The sequence below is a fragment of the Sphaerodactylus townsendi genome, linkage group LG01, assembly GCF_021028975.2.
Source record: "Sphaerodactylus townsendi isolate TG3544 linkage group LG01, MPM_Stown_v2.3, whole genome shotgun sequence".
Taxonomy (NCBI): domain Eukaryota; kingdom Metazoa; phylum Chordata; class Lepidosauria; order Squamata; family Sphaerodactylidae; genus Sphaerodactylus; species Sphaerodactylus townsendi.
Window position 1 is genome coordinate 111,048,750 of NC_059425.1, and position 18,900 is coordinate 111,067,649.

Sequence of the window (18,900 nt, forward strand, 5' to 3'; positions counted from 1 at the left end):
AAATTTATACTGAAAATGAAACTAACTGCAAAGGAAACTAACAGACATACTGGACATTACTCTTGCTAAAAGTTTCAGAGGGCAGCCAGTTGGGCTGCATCAGTGCACGTAGATTCGAGTCTAGTACCACCTTAAAGACCAAAATGTTTTTGGGGTACACGAATTCAAGAGTCATGTGATGTTATGGCTGAGTTTTAAAAGGCTACATTAATTTTGGTTATTTAGTTACTTTATGTTTTTGGCTATTTAGTTACTTTATGTTTTTATGGAGAGGCATTGTATAAACTTGCCAAACAAATAAGTTTGTTATTCTGAAGAGTGTAGTGATTGTCAAGGATCTTTTCTTCTCACACTATTTCTACCTTGTACTGTTCTGGAGATGATACACAGCAAAAGACATATTTCTGAAACAGCTCACCATCCAGACAGTACCCAAATGTCCACTTGGCCTCTGAACCCATACAGATATATCAATTTCAAGGTCCATTGTCAAAAGTAAGATAAAAAAAGTACTAAGCACTTTGGTAGTGAAATGTACATAAATAATCTTTGTTTCAGCATTTGGCACTTAGCCTGCGTTAAGAGTTATGTTTATCTTGTAATAAGGAAAGACAGCATAAGTGTTTGCTACAGTCAAGATAAGAAATCACGTTTGTTCCCTCCCCATTTTAGAGGGCAATTCTAACCTTATATCACCATTATATGAGTGTGCCACCATAGTTTTTAATGGATATGCCTGTTTACAGCTGAGGTGGTTTTACACAATAATCACCTTAATATATTACTTTTTTGCAGGCTAACAAAAAGCTGCATAATACTCTTATGCAACTCAGAGTGTTTCATCTGCCACATCTTGTATCTTTCTCCAAGTACTGCTAATATGCTATTTCCAATGGAACTTGCGCAGGAATGTCACATTCCATTTAAAAGAACAGTGCTCATGCAGCCATAAAGCTTGGTGGATTAAAGCCAGATCTTCCTCTGTTTCTCTCACCCACTTATAGTGGCATTCTCTTTAAAAATAACTGCTTGAGGAAGTGGTTTTATTGCCAGCTCTGATCTCACACTGGAACCTAGTACTGTGACACAAATGAGTAACTGTACTATGCCCTGCCCTGGGTGTTTAAGAGACCTGGCTTAGTCAGACACAACCTCTCTCAAGAATACTTTAAGAGTTCAAAAAAAGCACAAAACCAATACCCCCTCCAAAGTATGGTTTGAGTTCTAATTATAGTGCCCAAACTACTTCCCTGTCACTTAGATGCTATCCCAAACCTGGTCCAACTATTGGCAAAGTGTCACTATATATGAAGCTCTCCATTATTAACCATTCAGCTGCAACCTTGAAGCAAAGAAAGTCAAAGGCTGCTCTCTTCAGTCAAAGTAAAAGGCTGCTCCTTGGGCAGGGCTGAACACCAAGCACAGCAATCTTCACCTGAAGCTATATTTTGTAGCATTCACCTCTTCTTTCCAAATTAATCATGACTTCCCATATAAATGCTTTGTGACCTTTGTTATTTATATGTGACATATCACTGATCAGCTCTCCACTGGATCACTTTTTACAACATAAAAGCAGGAGTGGGCTGAGTGGTACACGTGGTTGAAAATGGGAGGATTAGTTGACCACTCAAAACCACTGTTTCAAATATAAAGGCATTGACAGCCAATGTGGGAGACCCAGGTTCAAATGCCCTCTCTGTTATGGAAACTTGCTGAGTGACGTTAAGCAATTTCACCCACTATCAGCAGAGATAGCATGCCTCTTCTTTAGAGTAGAAATATTATAAAATAAACATATAGAGTTGCAAAAAAGATTTAATTCCATTGGTCCGTTGCAAATATATGTACACAGAATCCACCCCTTACCTCTTAAGTGCTGTTTTGAGAAGTTCAATAAATAGAAGATTGTTTGGAGTGAAATAGATCTGTACAAGGAGCTAAGAATGACCAGCAAAAATGAAAGTGAAACCTATTGAGCAGAATATTCCACAAATCTTGGGATCTTTGTATGTATAATCTGAGATTAATCATATTATCTTTTCCACATACGCTGTTTACATCATTTTTAGCCCACTATTAAAAGGTTTCCTTCAAGGAGTTCCACATGTTTCCCCCCCATGCGTCTGAAAACGTTTCCAAGCACCTTTTGCCTTGTTTCTGAAAACACTATTATGTTGTTGTTTTTCATTGAAACATTTCCAAGCTGGCTTCCCTCACAGTGTGATCATATTTGAAATGTTTAATCTTTCCTGCCAAAAAAACTGGCTATTTTCCACACTTCTGTGCCATTGCGCAACTTTCCCCCCAGAGCCTGGTGCACCATTTCCCCATGTTCCTTATTTCACTCCTTTCCCCCTCGCCCCTTCATTTGCAAAATTTGTGTGGGTTTTTTTTCTTTACTGTTTTAAGTGAATAAACAAAGCATGGATTAAATGGATCTACAGAACATTAAATCAATGGATTAACAAAGCCTTGTTTCTACAAATAAGCAAAAAAAACTTTAAAAGACATCACGTTAATCATAAAATGCTTCAAGGAGGTAAGTGTGACCAAACTCGTGGTAAATAGGGGGGATCAAAAACATTCTGGAAATGGTCTAAGTTACTTGTGCGGAAAAGACCATTATTCTCACTCTTGAGGAGAAAATATATAATGGCAGCAGTCCATAAAAGAAACCAAATTGGGATTTTTAAAAAGAAGTTATTCTACCAATGGATAAGGCAGACATTATTTCAAAAATGAAATCTTCACTGGTTGTAAATATTAAGATTACACCAGCAAAAATGAGAAAACTATATTTAAAACAAGAAAGCCGTTATTTAAATCAAGTCTTTCTGACCAGTGATTTAAATTGTGATTTAAATCAAGGTGCTGACTAGTGATTTAAATCATGATTTAAATCAAATTTACCTTGGTTTTTATTAACTTCTAATAAATTAGCAAGTTGGAATGCAATTAATTTACAATACACAGCAGTCTGGAAGATGTACTCCAGATGACAGGTACAATTAAAAGAAATGGCGGAGAGACTATTTACAGCATAATGAGATGAGAAGTTAAAAGGCTAATCATAATACTAAACTAACACAATCACATGCATTTATGTCTATATTAATGTTTTTCTGGGAAGCAAGTCATTTCAAATAATTGTGGCTTTGTCCATTTCTCCTTTAATTGGACAATCTTAGGCAATTTTTTCCTGAGTAGATGGTGTGGCTGGAGTACACCATGGATAGCCCAGTCCATAGCCCTGAGGTAGCCAGGGACAGTACCGCTGTTGCACTGTCCCACCACCTCCAGAGGGCTTTTCAGTGGTGCAGGAGGGAAAACCACAAAAAACCCTCCCCGCTGCTGAAAAGTCCCCCATTGGTTTCAGTGGGCTTACTCCACATCCATGTCCTTGGTGCCAGCAATGCAGGGTAGAACTGACTAAGATCGGCTTCATGTCTGGCCATGCCTTTGAAATGCCCTCAGTCACACTGGCACAGCAACTTACACCCATAGGGCTGGAAAATGGCAGCCGCTTCCAGGGTCAGGTGCCGCAGAGTTGATCTTGATTGGACCTGCAGTGAGCTGCTCTTGCCTTCCCCATGCCTTTTCAACTGCTGAAACAGCGTTTCAGCACCTGATAAGGTGTGGTGTGTGAGAAAACAAGAGTTCCTCAGCCTGGCACATGCCCTTGTGGTATTGTTAAATAACTTTTAAATGGTGGTGTTATCCTCAGAATGGCCACAAGGACACTGGCGCTTCTACCTGCAGTTGGCTCTCTGGCAGACAATGCTGGATTTACCTATAAGCTTGGCCAGCTGAAGCCTAGGGCCTCAAAATCTAGGGGGCCTCAAGCCAAGGTCATAGGCCTTTCTTACACATGCTGTCATAACAAACTGTAATCTCTAAACAACCCATCAGTGATTTTCCTTGTACTCAATTTCAGAATAATACTGTCTTAAGCCGATAACTTGATGCTGGCATTCATTTCTGTATTGATTTTGTCCTGGGAGGGGCCTCAGAGGTGAAATAACCTAGGGCCTGTCTTCATCTAAATCTTGCACTACTGGCAGAGGTGCTTCTCCATGTGCTCTCTTCCTCATCTTCTAAGGTGAAGTTAGCAGGGATACAGCGTATTGGCACCTCACTCATGGAGCTATCCCCTCACTGTGCTTGTCTGACACCCAGCCTTTTTAGTGTTAGATGCCAGTGAAAACGTGTGTTGTTTTCCCAGGCTTTTGAATAGAAGTGTTGCTAACCACTCCAGGTGATTGTACATTGTAATTTATATGATGTTGATCTGCCTTAACAGTTTGTAATTGTGGCTTTTATTGTATATTTGCTTTGGAAGCCAAGTCACATGCAGGAAATTTTTGTGGGATATAAATCCTTTAGATAAATAAAAAAGTCAAGTAGCCCTTTTTTTTGCCTGCCATAATATTTGAAAGGCTACAATTAGTAGAAGTTGTCAGTTGATTAGAAGTACATTCAAGGATAGAAATGAACTAGAATTAAGTATTTTCCATGTAGGTCTTTGACTGTAGCTAGAATGTGCTCTAGTTGGTTCTACTTTAACTAGGGCTATACAAATCCTAGCTACCTGATTACCTTGGCATTGACACTTATTGACCTTTCTCAAATAAACTGTAATGTTATATCCAAGCATGGGAATTATGAAAAAAAGAGAGGTATAGTAAATGAATATGTTTGGTAGTCTGAAAGTGGCACTGCTGCAGTACAGTCAATGATTCTCTCACACATGAGTTAAAATGGCAAACTATAGTAAGCTGTTTGAAATGGTAACTAGATTTGGCAAAACAGGAAAATAATTTTATGCAATGAAAGAACTTATAAATGCATAAGAAAAAGAACAGTTTGGATTTATATCCCCCTTTTCTCTCCTGTAAGGAGACTCAAAGTGCCTTTCCATCCCCTCTCCCCCACCCCACCACAACAAATGCCCTGTGTGGAAGGTGGGGCTGAGAGAGCTCTGAAGAACTGTGACTAGCCCAAGGTCACCCAGCTGGCATGTGTTGGAATGCACAAGCTAATCTGATTCACCAAATAGGCCTCCTCAGCTCAAGTGGCACAGCGGGGAATCTAACCTGGTTCCCCAGATTAGAGTGCACCTGCTCTTAACCACTACACCACGCTGGCAGGATATATGTCATTTTAGGAATGAGACAATGGACAGTGTCTTTGCCAAGCATTCGTAAGGTTCATTGAAACAACTTCATTCATTAATAGGAGCTGTGCAAACTAAAAAAAAAGCCAGTGTGATGTAGCTGTTAACAGTCACAGACTCAAATCTGGAGACCCAAGTTCAATTCCTCACTCCTCCGTATGAAGGTTGTTAAGTGACCTTGGGCCAGCCATAGTTCTCTCCAAGCCCATCTAAATGTCTCATTCTCAAAACCCTACAGGATTGCCGTAAGTCAGTTATGACTTGATGGTACTTGCTTCTACAAATTACAGGGCTGTTTCCAGTGGTGGGATTCAAATAATTTAACAACCGGTTCTGATGGTGGGATTTGGATAAGTTAACAACTGGTTGTTTACAAGCACCATTTTAACAACCGGTTCTGCTGAAGTGGTGCGAACCTGCTGAATCCCACCACGGGCTGTTTTATATTTGAACACCAGGCTCAGTTTACTCACTTCAGCATATGCAGCTTGTTTTCCTTTTCCGTTCAAGGCATCCCAAGAGAGTTTATCTTTATTTGAAGTGTTTATCTCTAACTGCTGACGCAAAGTGATAGGCAATTCAACCAGCGACAGTCCTGTTTTGGTAAAAGAAATTCCATCTTCTAAACATTCTCTGATAGAATTCCAGATATTGCTAAAACTGATAGGAAGCCTTTTAAAAAGTTCAGAGCAGCTTGAAGAGAGAGAATTCTGCTGCCCGTTATAACTATACGGAGTTTAGCACTGTTCACATATATAAGAAAGATTGGAAGAAAAATGCTTACTTAAAATAAAAAAGGTTTATGACATCTGTATGTGAATGTGAAAAATTGTGTTGCTTTGCTAACCTTGTTGATATAGCATAAACATGATACCATGTTCTTACATCTCTATATCTTTTTTATAGTCGGAGATCTGGCCAGTATACAATGAACCATGAGAACTCCAAGAAATCCCCGGGAAAGCCCCCTTATAATCGCTCAGGTTCTCAGGATTCACTGGATGAATTATCAGTGGATGACTACTACTGGAAAGAAGTGGAAAACATCCATGAAACCAGAGGGAATAATCATGAAGAACAAGAAGTGGCTGTTGTTAAGGAGCCTGATGGTAATCTAAATTAGACTTGATAGATATATTTCAAACTTTAGAACCTTCCATTCTTGCATATGGTATGATGTGTTGATATATGTATCACTTACCATTCCACCATAGTCTCTGCAAAACCTATTTTTCAAGAGGCAACAAAATAAATTCGAGTGTCCACCAAGGGCAAAGGTGCCAGTATCATAATCTTTCTCAAAGCAGTTGTCTGGTTTCACCCATTGTCCATGATGCATACCTGTTTTATGCTGTCATCTCTCTGATGCAACCTGTTTGTAGCACTTCAGAATGTATCCCAGAATATGTACAGAACTAGTCCCAGCTGTTGCCATGTTTAGCAAATTTTACCTGCAGGAACCATTTTATTTAATTGTACATAGATACTCAGCTATCAGTAGGGACCAATGGGTTTGTTGACTGTGTGCAACTGCCCAAGATCACCCAGTAAACTTCCGTGGTGAAGTTGGAATTTGAATCTAGCTATCCCAGATTCTAGTCTGTCATTGTAACCACTACAACACACTGGTTGTATTTACTATTTAATAAGCTATGTTGTCATGTAGAAAAATACGGAAATTATCAGTGAGTTGTCCTTAATCAGTAGCAAAAATAGAAAAATTTGTACAGTCATATTGGTCTATGCAAAATCCAGAAGCAAGGGCAAGAGCCCTGTAATGCCTGGCAGTTTGTGCAGTAGTCATACTGACATTATCTACATCTTATCTTCTAAAAATTGTTTTCCTTTGACCTGATGCAGAAGGAGAATGGGAGGAAGAGTGGTTAAAAGAAGCAGGATTGTCAAACCTCTTCGGTGACAGTGCAGGAGACTCCCAAGAAAGCATGGTGGTTTTGGCTACACTGACCCGCACTCAGGCAGCAGCGGTACAGAAGCGAGTGGAGACTGTCACACAAACCATGAGAAAAAAAAACAAACAGTACCAAGTTCCTGATGTGAGAGATATTTTCAAGCAGCAAAATTATTCAACAGAAAAAGTAAGATCCTTCTTAAGGTTTTGGCTTACCCTCTCACAAAAACTTCTGTATCAAAGCTGACAGTTACAAATTTGTGAAAAGTCAGATGCACATGCATACTTTTTAACAGCATCAAAATAAAACATTTCCTAAATACTGCTTCGAATAGTTCAGGCTGCATAGTGAATACTGAAGTAACACAATGACCGTATCTGCTAGCATAAATATAAGAAGCTTTTTCTTTGGATTTCAGAATACCTTGCTTACTGTTTGTGCTGTTTGTAAAAGAATCCCTTTTAGAAACAGGTCTGGCCTTCATATGAATGTTTACATTGTGGATTCCCGGGCATCTAGGTGCCAAATTCCTGCCTCTATTGTCTATTTTTGAGTATCCGTTTAAGTTCTGAAAAGCTACTATTTCAGTGTAAGGTGATTTTGATTTCAGTCAAAAGGTGATATTGAAGATGGGATTTTTTGGGTGGGAATTATTTCATAACTTGCAGTACTCTCGTGTTCCTCCCTGTGTTCCTCGCCTTGCTCTGCCCACCACTGCCTGCCATCCTGTGACCCCCTAGATAAGTCTTTCTCCTGGGGCTTCTCCCAGGCCTTCTGGCCCTCTCCCAATCAGGGTGAGAATCTGGGGATACAGTCCTTGGACAAATGAAAAAAATTCATCTAAGCTCTTTGCCTATGGATTGATTTTATAAAATCTAAATTAATACATAAACAAAAAACTGAGGTAGATTTTGACAAAATGTTGAAAAATAAAATATTTAGCAAATTTGAACAAAAGACTGTACAGGTTCACAGCATATGTTTTCCTGATCTTTGTGATAATACTTGCTTTTATACATATGGTAAAAATCTGAAATATTGAACATTGCTCACCATAGCTAAGATATCATTTATGGTTGTAGAATGGGAGGTGAAATTTCATTAGGGTATATTTAGGAGCCTTCTTGAACAATCCTATAAATTCACACCCCATATGCACAGATGTGGTTGCTTGGGATAACAATGTCCCTTAAAACCAGAGAAATAGTGTATGATTTCCTTGCAGTGTCCCAAGGATACTGAGTGCAATTCTTGGTGTATATGTCTGCACCTGTCTGCCATATTTTGGAAGAACTTTGATCAGATCATGCAGTGTCACAACTTGGAGAGGAAAATTATTTGTGCTGTCTTGTGGAAAAACTGTTCCTTTTGTGGTACCCCTGCTGTTCTTAGCAACCTAGTTATGAATTGTCAAGATATTGACACTTGCCACAACATTAATCTGTCATAACCAGCTTAGTTTTCTAATTTACGGGAGGTGGAGGGTGGACAATCCACCTTCTTTTTTTCCAGAGGAGTACTCGTGTGTTTAGTGTGTTTCTGGATTAGTGCTGAAATTAAGCTTGTTTTTTAAGAAACATAATTGCATTTGTAGTATGTACTGTGATGCCATCAACAGTGTAAAACAAGGGGAGGAACCAGGAAAAAAAGATTTAACATTTAAGGAATATTTCTTGGCAGAGTTTCACATTTTATTTTTGCTGCCTGCTATGTCTGGATAAACATAAACACAACACAAAGAAATTTATCTTTCTCTATACTATGGTTTTCTCAATTTTTCTTTTCTATATAATGTTTGAAAATCCATCAGTCCCTTGAGATATGCTAATGTATGGTAAAAAGATCGAAACACGGGGAATCCTGATTCATTCACACAGAAGGGAAGGTGAAGGAAATAACTTGATTTTGAGAATGTTCTGCTCTTGGCCATGGAAGCCAATTCCAACATTCACAGAGGCATGAGACTACAGTTAAAATGTCTGATACACTGTGTTGATCGCCTTACCTGGTCTGACTTTTTTCTTCCCTTTTTCAATGAAGGCCTTGCTTATATAATGTGGTATTTTCTGTAAATATTATCTGCTGTACACATAAAAGGGTCATATGGAGGTAAGTTCTCAAGGTTAAAATTTACTAACGCATAGGGAGATTAGTAGAACTGGAAAGCTATAAAGATCATGCTTTTGTAGTGATTCCTTTTAATAATAAACCTAAATACAATCCATTAAAAAGTATATGCAGAAATATTATTCAGTTACTACCTAAGAATTGTCCTGGGCTTCTTTTTCACTAGTAATTTTATTTTTCTAAACTATCTGGATGTATACATTCCAGAATTGTCTTTGACTATTTCCCCACTGAGAAATTAAATCCAGATATAACCAGGTTTCAAGAGAAATGGCACCTTTTCATCGCGGTTTCACCCTCCCCACTGTAGCATGTGTGTGATGAGCACATCTATATCTATCATACTTTCAAACAGTGCATCACTCCCCACGATTGCGAGATCGAACGTGTGATCTGCTCATTGGCCCTTTCTTCCTCGTCTTGATTGATTGTTGCTTTGTGTTGGGGTGGGAATTTTTTAAAACATTTTTTGTGCAACAACACCACCACACGCATGCATAGATAAGACGGTAACTTTTTCGCACTAAACTACGTTTATGTGTGGCTTTGGTACTCTTCACCTGTGCAGCTGCACTGGCACAAAAGTGTAATTTTAGTTTACAGTTGGCACAGAAGTCACGTTCCACTCAGCCACGTTTCAACATAGCCTCCGCCAGCGTGAAACAAACAAAAAAGGAGCTGCACGTGCTTTGCACACAGCCCACCACATTCTGATTGGCTGGAAGGCTCTGCATCATTCCCAACGGTGGGAAAAACAAATCTAGATTCAAACCCCGATCCCCCGCTTCGATCTGGATTCGGCACGTGTTTTTTAAAAAGGTGCACTTTCATGCAGGTTCTTAAAAAACACGTGATAAAGGGGGAGAGGGAGTGCCAGAACCAGGATGAATCCATGTTCGGCGATAAGGCAGTGGGGAGTTCTTACTGAAACCTTGATATTTCGCGTGAGTATCACGTGATTAATTGACCATGGGGAATCAACCTTTATTTTTGCTCAGCATGTATGCAAATCCCATGTGACTTCAGAGTGTTTAACTGTGACTCTCACATTGCCTTAACATTGCGGGCTATTTTTTTAAAAAAGTGTAAAAAAACAAGTCTGATTTTTTTTGTCAGGGAACCTTGTCAAATTTAGTGTTAATTTTGTTTGTGATTTTAAATTATCGTAAATCTGATGTGGTACTTTAAAAAGGGTTGAAACAAAACTGTGTATAAAGTAGACAGTAAAACATATGGTTGTTGATTTAGTTGTAGGGCTTTAATTTTACGGTACAGCAAATTGAGGACCATTATTATGCAGTGGTTGAAGTGTCAGACTAGGATCTGAGGGATGCAGTTTCTCATTCTCACTCTGCCATGGAAATTTGCTGGGTGACCTTGGGCCAGTCACACGCAAACAGAGGATAAATTGGAGAATGGAAGAATGTTGTAAGCCACTTTGAGGAGAAGAGTGGGAGCAAAGGTGTTTTCTAATGATTTGCTTAAATTTTAAAGCATGTTGCTTTCTGCACTTTAGGAAACTGGCAGTGAAAACCAACCTGAGAGAGCAAGAAAAAGTGAAGATGCAGTACAGGAGGAAGCAAAAGAAGGTATTGCTGCTAAGCTGTCACTATTGTTTTGTTCTGTTATTCTGAGGTAATAATCAAATATTACTTAACAGATCCATGCTTCCTCTTGCCCACATCTGAATGTGGATAGTAAATGAGAATACACCAAGTGACTGGTTTGGTTGAGCTTTGGAAACCTTTGGGGTTTTTTTTAAAAAAAATCCTGCATTTCAACATATTTTTAATCATGTGGCTCTATATGACAGTTGTGATCCAGAACGAGTTACTACATAACTATTCGGGTTGTTTCAAACATCATATTGCAGCATTTTTTGGAGTGTATAGTCCTGATGATTTCTTGTGATTGGAAATTGAGTTCCTTTTAGCTTTTGAACCTATCTCTATCAAAACAAGGGTAGAATGAAAAGTTTCCTCCCCGCCCCCGCCTCCCCTTCCAACTCAGACATCTAGTAAGTTGCTTGCTATGCAGTGGGCTTAACACTATACTGATGTGGCAGCAGAATTGCACCAATGTCACTTGATCAGAAGAGGGTAGAGAATTCTGGGCAGAATCTATTGCAGCTAGTCCCACAGTGGCATGCTGTTGCACAAAATGTGAGCCTGGATGTTCCAGTTCTGGAATTTGCAAGAGCTGAGATGGCCAGAAGCGTGATCAGTGCAATTGCAGAGTTGTGGATTAGACCTTTATGAAACAAAAGAAACTGGAGGGGAGGAGGAAGGAATATTAGAAATTTGTTATTTTGAGGCTGGATCTATTAGTCATTTAATTCCATTCCTTGAAATATCCCTTGTGTGTTTGAACTGAACAGGACTCTAAAACTGAATCACCGAAAGACCCCCTTTATCGTAAAAACTTCAGGGTATTTGGCAGAACTGGATATCCCTGGAGCTGAAAAAGCCTAATTACACCCCCCACACACAATGGGGGAAAGTGAGCTACAACTGAATTATGGTGCTGCCAAGCTCAACATTTCGTTGAAGTTCTTCCTGCTATGGCAGAGAGATCTGGTAAATTTCAAGTTTTAAAACCAAAAAAATTACGGTTAAAAGCCGAATAAAGCCAATGGGCGTCAATTTTATTTGGCTTTCCAGAAAATTTTGAAAATGTGAAATTTTAAAAACCTGGATTTTAAAAACCTGAATCCGAAATTTATTAAGTAAAATTTTTTTTGCTTACCCCTAGTCTACATGTGTGATGGTATGTGACGTAGAATGTTCTGAGGTGGTAAAATGGACTATATAGATTCAGAAGGGTGGTCATACTTTCATCATTCCCCCATATAAAAATTATGCATGTAAAATATCGTACTTCAGGAACAGAAGTTCCGGTATAGCACTTTGCATGCTATACTACTTTCCCTCTTACTGGCAATTACTAATGTAGGAAAACTTTGAAAAATGTAATCCTGTACCTGAAGTCTGAAGCAGTGTAGTCTGTTCTATGACTCAGCACTCTGCCACTTCATTACTACTTTGTTCTGCTGCATATATATTTAATTATCGCAATTTCAAAAGGTCTTTGATACTTACACAGAAATATACCCAGGGGATATCTGTCATGCTCATGGCCAACTAGAATCAATGGGTTATGTGAAGATTGTGGCCTATAGAAAATACAAATGGATATAAGGGGCTATTAGGACAATTGTGTGTGATCGATATGCACAAACTTGCCTGAAATCCAATCATAGTAGGATATTTGATGGCGGTAAGAGTCATTACTGTAGACCTCTGAGGCATATTGAACAGGATTACTATTACTGTTTTTAGGTTCTTCTAGGGGTACTTAGCCTTGAGCTCGTAGCTGTGTACTGGAAATCTCAAAATATGGGAATTTTGGTGGGGTTGGGGGGTTGTATTTTGAAGCAGAAACAGGTGATCTGGATATGTTCAGTCTAAGATAGGGAGACCCAGAAAAGTCTAATAAGAAAATAAAGAACAAACACTAGTTCTAAAAAGAAATGTGTGTCAATTAGCTATGGATTCCATAGTATGTATGCATATAAAAACAGCAAGGACGTATTGCAAAGAAGAAGAAGAAGAAGAGGAGGAGGAGGAGGAGGAGGAGGAGTTTTGATTTATATCCCCCCTTTCTCTCCTGTAGGAGACTCAAAGGGCTTACAATCTCCTTGCCCTTCCCCCCTCACAACAAACACCCTGTGAGGTGGGTGGGGCTGAGAGAGCTCTGGAAAGCTGTGACTAGTCCAAGGTCCCCCAGCTGGCGTGAGTGGGAGTGCACAGGCTAATCTGAGTTTCCCAGATAAGCCTCCACAGCTCAGGCGGCAGAGCGGGGAATCAAACCCAGTTCCTCCAGATTAGAATGCACCTGCTCTTAACCACTACGCCACTGCTGCTCCTTTTATTATCTGTACTGTTGATTAGAAAAATCACTGCAAAATAGATGTATTAAAATCGTATTTAGTACTGATATAGCTAGCTAAATAATATGTATTCCACAGAAGCCTTCGTGCTTTTCTCTCTTTGCTTCCACCATTTCACTAGTAAGAGCAGTTCATAAGATGGGAGAGCTACCAAATTGCTAGGTCAGTACAAGATGTGCAATGAAGAGGGAGACAGAGGAACTGTCAGTAAAATGACAGTACAATGAACTGTAAAATTCTGGCCTAGAAAATTACCAACCAATTATTTAAGAATTTCATAACATCTGGCTCTTTTTTGTTAGAGCCTCTTATGAGCTCTTCAGAAGTGGGAAGTAAAGAGAAGCAGTTTCCATCTGCTTGCTCTCTGCTGTGCAGAATGAAAAGGGCACTCCCTGTGTTCATTCTGATATGCTTTGGCTGCTGGCAGTTGTGCTGTAACGCAGGGGTGTGCTTCCAGGATCAAAACCGGACAGAAATCTGTTGTGTCTGAAAGTTTATTTGGATACAAACCACAGCACCTGTTTTTGGGCTGTGCCAGGAATATAATAAGTTACTCACCAATGTTATTTTAGTAATATGACTGGAGTTTTTGTCTTGTTTCCTAAAGGCAGTAAATATTGTCTGGGATTTCAAATACATCAGATATCTATAAAGAGAAAGTAATGAGTATTTCAGAAGAAAAGATAAAGTTATTTAAAAGCTTCAGGTCACAAGCCGAAAATTGTTACTCTCTCATCCTTTAAAATAAGTTATTGCTTGATGTGTGTGTTAAGTGCTGTCAAATCACTACTGCTTGCTATACAGAAATTTGTTTTAAAAAACCTGTTCTTAATCATTACATTTAACACACGACAAAGGGGGGGAAAGCCCTTTAACTGAATCAGGTTAACCCTTCAGTAAGTCCAAAGATCTTCCTTTTCAGTTGTCCTTTTAATTGAAGGATAGCTTCATAGTGGTTTACAACCACAAATTATTTCATATCAAGTGTGGATGAAAATGTGACAAAACCTGAAAAAGAGTAGTGGGAGTAGGAAGATTCGTAGAAATTGTTTTTTTCTCCCCTATAATGTGCCTATTCCTTAAAGAGAAAGCAGGAAACAGTGTGAAAATGCCACTGTGTGGAGCTCCTGGTGAACATTTTTGTCAGATCTTTGTATGGAATGCCCTTAATTCCACCTTTATATTTAGAATGCACAAATAATACATTTATGCACTGCTGTCCGAGGTTGACTACTATGTGTTTTGGAAGAGGCACACTTAACATAAAAGTCTTGTGTCCATGTGTTCAGGAGCTGACAATTGTTTGGGAACTATAAAGTACTGGGAAAAATTGCTTGTCCAGGTGCTTGGGAGCAGCAGCATTAACAGAAGGCCATTGCTTTCACATTCTGCATGTGAGCTCCCAAAGGCACCTGGTGGGCCGCTGCGAGTACAGAGTGCTGGACTAGATGGACTCTAGTCTGATCCAACAGGCTCGTTCTTATGTTCTTAATGATTGAGGCTGGATTAACAAATGTAGCTAAATGAAATGGTCAAGTGAACTTTCCCACTTCAGACTGTAGACCTCTTTCATATGATCTTTGGCTTCTAAAGACAAATGGACTTTTTGAAGGTTTCCCATGCATTAGGCACAAAACTACTACAACAATAACTACTACAACTACTATCATAAACTACTACAACAATAAAGCCAGATGAGGGGAGTGGGGAAGACAAGTATGTTGACTGTGGGCTCACATGAGTTTCCTACATTAAGGTACTATATTATTACAAGGGCTCCAGTGAACAGTGCTTGGGAAGAGCAGAGGATTCCTCTGAAAACATTTAGACTGATGTGGGAGAGTGCCAGTGAGATCCACAGTAAAGTCTGCTGTTGTTTAAGTCTGCCAGCTTCAATGAACTGTAATATGTATTTTATGGAATTTACTTTTACTATCAACTATCTGAAAACATCAACTGATAACTTTGAGTAACATTGAATGCGCTTTGACTTTCACCTTTCCAGTACTGTAAATTAGATCAAATTAGTCTCTTCATAATACTGGAAAGATGAAGGTAATCCACCATTTTATTTCGGCAGAATTAATGACTAAAGTGAATTAACAAATTTGAAGAGGAGAAATCGCAAAATATTGCAGAAACATTTTTAAGCAGGTTGCTGATACCTGATGTCTGTTTCGTTTTTCATTTTTCAACTAGAGAAAATATTTTCAAGGACAGAGAACAAGCCTTTTTAAAAAAGACTTATTCTTTGTTATATCTTTTCTAGGATTACAAAAAAATTATTATTTATTTATTTTTAGATTTTAATCCCGCTCTTCCCTGAGGGGCTCAGGGCAGCAAATTGTTACATTATTAAGAATCTGAGACTTTCCGAAACAGAATAAGCAAATAAATATTGACTTTGGACTTTGCTCTATTCACCTGAACTGTTTATCTGTTTAAAACTGATTGTTATGTTGGGTTTTATAAACATCCTTGGAACTTTTACAAATATTGTTGATAAGTTAATGAAGGAGAAAGAAGAGATAAAGAGAATATTTTTTTCCATGTTCTGCATCTAGCAGTCCTCCTGTTAGATGGACTCCAGCCACTCATGGCATCCTTCCAGGGGCAACTGCTTGATGGTGACCCACACTGATGACAGCATTAGGGGATGGGATGTGCAAAGGCCCCGCACCCTTGGGCTGGGCACCAGGATAGCACCATCATCCATTGCAGGAGGGGTAGGGTGTCTCTGGAGTTGTCCAAGGGCTCCAAGGGCACCCAGCCCCTATCAGGAGATGAGCCAGGATGAGGATCAACATCCAATGATGTGGAGACCGCCCACAGATAGCTTGCCTCCCTCAGCAGTTCCTACATAAGAAACCCTTCCTGCAAAAAGAAAACTCTTTTCGAGGAGGAATGTTACCCAATCCTTTGCCCACTTTGCTGTTTTTCTGTTTGCAGGAAGCTTTTAGCACAAGGAGATATTAAAACATAACTACTTCCCTCTCCTCAACTTTTAGGTTCAATTTCCCAGTTTGTTGTTGATGATTATGCCTTGAGTGACCATCTCCCTTTAGTGTTTTCTCTTTCTGTTGAGTCTACCACAAATCCTGAATCCATCAACAATGATCTACATTTTCGTTTGAAGTGGTCATCACAAACTGAGGCCACTTTTAAAGCTTTTATAAAATTGCCTTTTGTTTCCAATTTAAAATTGGGTATAATTAAAGCAAACAGTCCAGGAGTGGGGATAGAGCTGTTTGACAACGTAATTACTCAGTTGACAAATTCTTTGATAAGCAAAGACCATCCCAGAGGAGATACAAGAAGTTCAAAAAATTCCTGGTTTGACAAGTAATGTATTAAAAATAACCAACAAATAAGGTCCCTATATAGGAGATTCAGAAGATCTAATTCCAACACGGATCTTGCTAGTCTTCAGAACCAAAAGCGCTGTCTCCAACATTGCATACAACAGAAGCAGCAATATCTAGCGGAACTTAAATAGAACCAACTTTTACACGCGACCGCAACAAATAATTCCAAGCAGTTCTGGTATCTAATTAATGGACCGTGTAATGTGGTCCTGACATCAACCTCATCAATTTCCCCATTTAATTGGCATAGCTACTTTTCTAACCTTTTTTATGCTGATGAGTTGGAAACCCCGTGCCCAGTGGTAGACCCTCTTGAATTGCCTGACTGGCCCCCTGTCTCAGTACAAGAAATTGCTGATCTGATAAGTGGTCTAAAGAATGGGAAAGCGGCTGGTCCAGATTCAATTATCCCGGAGATTTTGAAATCAGATCTGGAGTGGTGGACCCCTCTCCTGGCGGCAGTGTTTACCATCATTAATAACACAGGCGTTATCCCAAACAGCTGGCGATTAGCCGTATTAGTACCAATTTACAAAAAGGGAGACCCTACTGATCCTTCCAATTATCGGCCAATTAGTCTACTATCAGTAATTGGAAAGCTCTATTCAAAATTATTATTGATTAGATTGCAAACTTGACTGGATCAAACTAAAATCATTGGACCTGAGCAAGCAGGATTTTGTAGAAATAAGACAACCTTGGATCACTGTTTAGTACTCTCCCATCTGGTAAATAAGTATGCTACTACAAAGGCTTCTAAATTATTTGCTGCTTTCATTGACCTAAAAGGAGCCTTTGATACCGTGACAAGAAATCTCCTGTGGGACAAGATGAGGTCATTGAATGTTGACCCCAGACTTCTATTCCTGATCAAACAGTTGTATACCAACACTGTTTGTCAAGTTAGATGCTCTGGGGAAGGTCAGTTAACCAGCAGAATTAGTACTCCTCGTGGGGTTAAACAATGTTGCATACTGGCTCCTACTTTATTCAATTTATTCCTCAATGATTTACCTCATGCTTTGGTGTCTGCGAATGGGCATAGTCCTAAATTACATCTTACCCATGTTCCTTTAATGTTGTATGCAGACGATGCAGTGTTATTGTCCTTGTCCAGTATTGGCCTTAAACGCCTAATGTATAGTTTTGCTAATTATTGTGATGAGAACAGACTGGAAATTAACTATGCTAAAACTAAAGTTCTCATTTTTGCTAAGAGTTAGAAGCCCACGTCCTGGCAAATTAAGGGCCACAAAATTGAGCAGGTGAAATATTTCCAATACCTTGGCATTTACTATAGGTATAATTTGTCATGGTCCTCACAGCGACTAGCAGTAACTACCTCGGCACATACCAACATAACAGCAATATTTAGCTTTTTTTTACAGTAAAGGCAGTCAATACATTCCTGCGGCTTTGAAGGTTTTTGAGGCTAGGATTGGCTCCTTGCTACTGTACGGTTCCCTCATTTGGATTTCGGCAATAAATAAATCATTTAATTTATTACATTCCAAATTCCTTCGGAAACTAATGGGGCTCCCTAGATGTGTGCCTTATGCTGCGTTGTGCATTGAGATGGGCCAAACAACTTTAGAAGCCTTGGCATGGATAAGGGCCATAAAATATTGGCTGCATATACATTTTCTAGTGAGATCCAATAGCTATATTCCCTCTCTGTTATCAGATCACTTTATTTCAGAATGGTATACTTTAGAAAGGTTGAAGCTATTGGTTTCCCCTTGGAATCTCTCCTTATGCTCACAAAGTTGGAAGCCTTCAGACTAGTTAAGAATAGGCTCTTGGATCTTGATTTTCATAATTTGACTCGTGCTGCCAAGACAACCTGTTCTCCAACTACATTATTAATCCCATGCGAGCGTGGAATTATTGCAGCATATCTTCGTCTGCTGATTAATCCCACCCAGAGGAGAGTCTTGGCTACTGCAAGATGTAATGTGCTGCCATCAGCTCTGCTGGAGGGAAGATTTAAGAATATGGAACGTTCTAAAAGAGTTTGTTCATGTGATATGACTACGGTTGAAACACTTGACCATTCTTTGTTTCTATGCCCTAAATACAATAAGATACGCATGAAATACATGAATTCCATTTTCTTGCAATGTTCTCAGTGGCATGAGTGTTATAAGATACCCAATCTCCTGAACAGCTCTGATGTGCTCTTTTGTGAAACTGTTGCAAATTTTATACTGGAAATTAGTAATTTTAACTGTATTTCTTAACCTTGTTTTGTTTTAAAAATTTGTCCTGTTTTATATGCCAATAAAGGCTTGTGTTGTGTAACTACTTCCCTCCCCGCCAAGCAGTCAAAGAGACAGCACTGCTTTAGTCACCTCAATTCTGATGCATGTGTAG

At 39.2% G+C, this 18,900-nt stretch overlaps 1 protein-coding gene across 2 annotated transcripts in view; it reads left to right on the plus strand.

Moving 5' to 3' along the window:
- ARHGAP18 (Rho GTPase activating protein 18) overlaps positions 1 to 18,900 on the plus strand; it is a 75,517-nt gene that overhangs the window by 29,115 nt on the left and 27,502 nt on the right. For both annotated transcript variants that reach the window (XM_048490889.1, XM_048490880.1), the window contains exons 2-4: positions 6,083 to 6,285; positions 7,037 to 7,272; positions 10,730 to 10,802. In XM_048490889.1, the coding sequence (XP_048346846.1) occupies positions 6,083 to 6,285; positions 7,037 to 7,272; positions 10,730 to 10,802 (512 nt within the window). The remainder of the gene's footprint in view (positions 1 to 6,082; positions 6,286 to 7,036; positions 7,273 to 10,729; positions 10,803 to 18,900) is intronic.